The 2,548-nt window shown below is 30.8% G+C and overlaps 1 protein-coding gene across 1 annotated transcript; it reads right to left on the bottom strand.

Annotated features, from left to right (window-relative positions):
• Positions 1 to 213: 213 nt before the first annotated feature.
• LOC116850712 lies at positions 214 to 2,542 on the bottom strand. The gene is made up of 2 exons (XM_032829317.1): positions 2,122 to 2,542; positions 214 to 1,986 (listed from the first exon to the last, which is right to left on the bottom strand). The coding sequence occupies exon 2, from the start codon at positions 1,832 to 1,834 to the stop codon at positions 242 to 244; it is 1,593 nt and encodes a 530-aa protein (XP_032685208.1). The 5' UTR covers positions 1,835 to 1,986; positions 2,122 to 2,542; the 3' UTR covers positions 214 to 241.
• Between the last annotated feature and the right edge of the window lie 6 nt (positions 2,543 to 2,548).

Raw genomic sequence — 2,548 nt, 5'->3', positions numbered from 1 at the left:
ACACATATTCTATTACTTTTGCAAGAGAGAGAAAGCGTGTAATGTGAATATACAATATATAATTACTAATTGCTAAAGATAACAGAGAACTCCGGATAAATTATGGAATAGTAATATAAGGAAACAAAGTAGAAAGGAATAATAAATTGTAGTAGAACAATATTTGACAATAATATTTATTTAACAATATATTTTAAAGCAACAGTACAGAATTTGCATATGAACGGATAATGTATTATATTTATTGCACATATTCGTTACAAAGATGATGATCATGGAAAAAATGTGTAATACAAAGCGATTTTTTACACCAAGAACAAGTAATTATGGCAGTTTCGCCACAAATATCGCAATTTACTTTCGAATCCCTTTGGAAACAAAATTCAACCGGTGTTTGAAACTCTGTTGGTCTAATCTCTACATATCCACTTTTAAACCATGCATATCGAAATAAACTTTGAAACCTAGGCGACGAGAATTGATGGTGCGTTAATGATTGTAATTTCAAAATATTATTTCTAGTATGAAGTTCAATTGCAAGATTTAACAATAAAACAGTATCAGAAAAATGTCTAATAAAATTTTTCCATAATCGGAAGCCGTATACATCTAATGGCTGTATTTGTCCTGTTGTACCGGCTGGAATTGTTAGAAAAACAATATCTGTTGCATAATCTGTTCTAGTTTCCGCTATTATGTTGGGACAATGCCCACTCCAAGAATCTAATAATAATACAGATTGTGGCCCAACATTCGGAAAAAATACTTCTTTCAACCAGGTTTTTACATGATTTGACGTTAATTTTCCTGATGTAGAAGCCGTAACAAAAATATTAGGCGCTTTGAACATAGTTTCCTGTACTCTAGGACCAAATGTTCCTGTTACTTCCTTTAAAACAATGAAAAGCGGAGACAATAATCTACCATCCGCTGAAATTGTCGGCTGTATAGTATAACTATGCGTAGTTGCTGATATGGACTGTACTACAGATTCTATCTTTTTTGTGCCTTTATGTGATAACGTACGACCGGAATGAAATTCTAACTGAAATCCGCTCTGATCAGAATTATAAATATTTTCTAATCCATATCTACCAATGTAATATTTTACGTTTTCAATAAATGTATTGCATTTATTTTCAAAATTTGATTTTGATAATAAGGATTTTTTCGTGACAAATTTGGTTATTTTCCGAGACACAATATTATATGCAATTTTGAATCTTTTTACCCACGTCATTGAAGCTTTGAATTTGTCCACATTTTCTTCTTCTTGCGCTCGAGATGCCCATCGAGCGATGTCAATGTCATGAATAATCATTCCTTTTTCAAGTGCTTCATTGAAGCGATTTAGTGTGTATTGAGATATCCTTTTTAATTTTTCTGTTCTACTACCGCCTTCATTTACTTGGTTGTCCCACCGTCGTAATTGTCGTATAGATGTTACCTTTCTAAATCTTCTTTTAACTCCTTCAAGCGATCTTGCTCCTGTTTTACCGCTCTTCCAATAATCTATTGCTTGTTTTTTATAGTCATGTGATATACTTGCTTCAACGGAAGCGCAAATAACTTCTTCTGGAAGATATTCTTGCCCTTCATTTTCTTGTAATAAATCAACATTTTCTGCTTCTGGAACTTCATATGTATTGTAAAAATCTAAAGTATCCTCCTGTTCTATTTCAAATTCATTATCATTTTCTACTTCTCTCAACATATATTCAATCTTCTCGTTCATTTCAATTTCCTTTAGAGTTATTGGACTTTGTGGAGGATTAAGAACATTGAAAGTTGCATAAAGCAACGTAATAACGTTCAAGGCATTAAATTGCATCATTCTGATAAAAAATATTAAAATAAAGTATGTCTTTTGAACTGTGATTATATAAAAAAAAAATATATACTTTATAATAAATGCAGTGGTCTTCTGTTAGTTCTAATGCCGCTTCTTTTGCTTCTCTTTGTTGATACCAAAAATATGTAGTGAATCTAAAATAAATCAATGTCGTGATAATGGAGAAACAGCTTTATAGGTGTTATGAAATTAATTAATAGATAGGTGTTATGAAATTTTAAATAAACAAAAAAATAAAATTTATCAACTTATAACAATTTTAGTAGTACCTTTTAAATATTCGTCGAAACATCAATCACAACATTTTATTAGCAAATGATTCTTTAGATACAAAGTCAGAGAATTACGTAAAAAGTGATAGAAAATGATGAGTTACAATAATACAATACTTTAATTACACATGGCACACATGTATGTGTATCCAAAATTAATAACTATAATTATAATTGCACAATTATCACAACGCACAACTCTTTACTTTGTCAACTCACGAGTTAAAATGTCAGTCTTCCGGTACAACGGACATTTATATAGTGGCTATATGGTATGTATATACAATCTATTTTTACCAATGACGATCGCATGATTCTATTCCTGAACGTCGTTTGGCACGACGTTTGCGATCTTCAAAACAACAATATACAGGGTGACTCATTTTAATTAATGCACTCAAATATCTCAAAACCTGTAAGTTTT

The sequence above is a fragment of the Odontomachus brunneus genome, unplaced genomic scaffold (genome assembly GCF_010583005.1).
Source record: "Odontomachus brunneus isolate Ranch 3 - 2012 unplaced genomic scaffold, Obru_v1 Obru_scaffold_153, whole genome shotgun sequence".
Taxonomy (NCBI): Eukaryota; Metazoa; Arthropoda; class Insecta; order Hymenoptera; family Formicidae; genus Odontomachus; species Odontomachus brunneus.
This window is presented reverse-complemented; position numbering and strand designations above follow the sequence as displayed.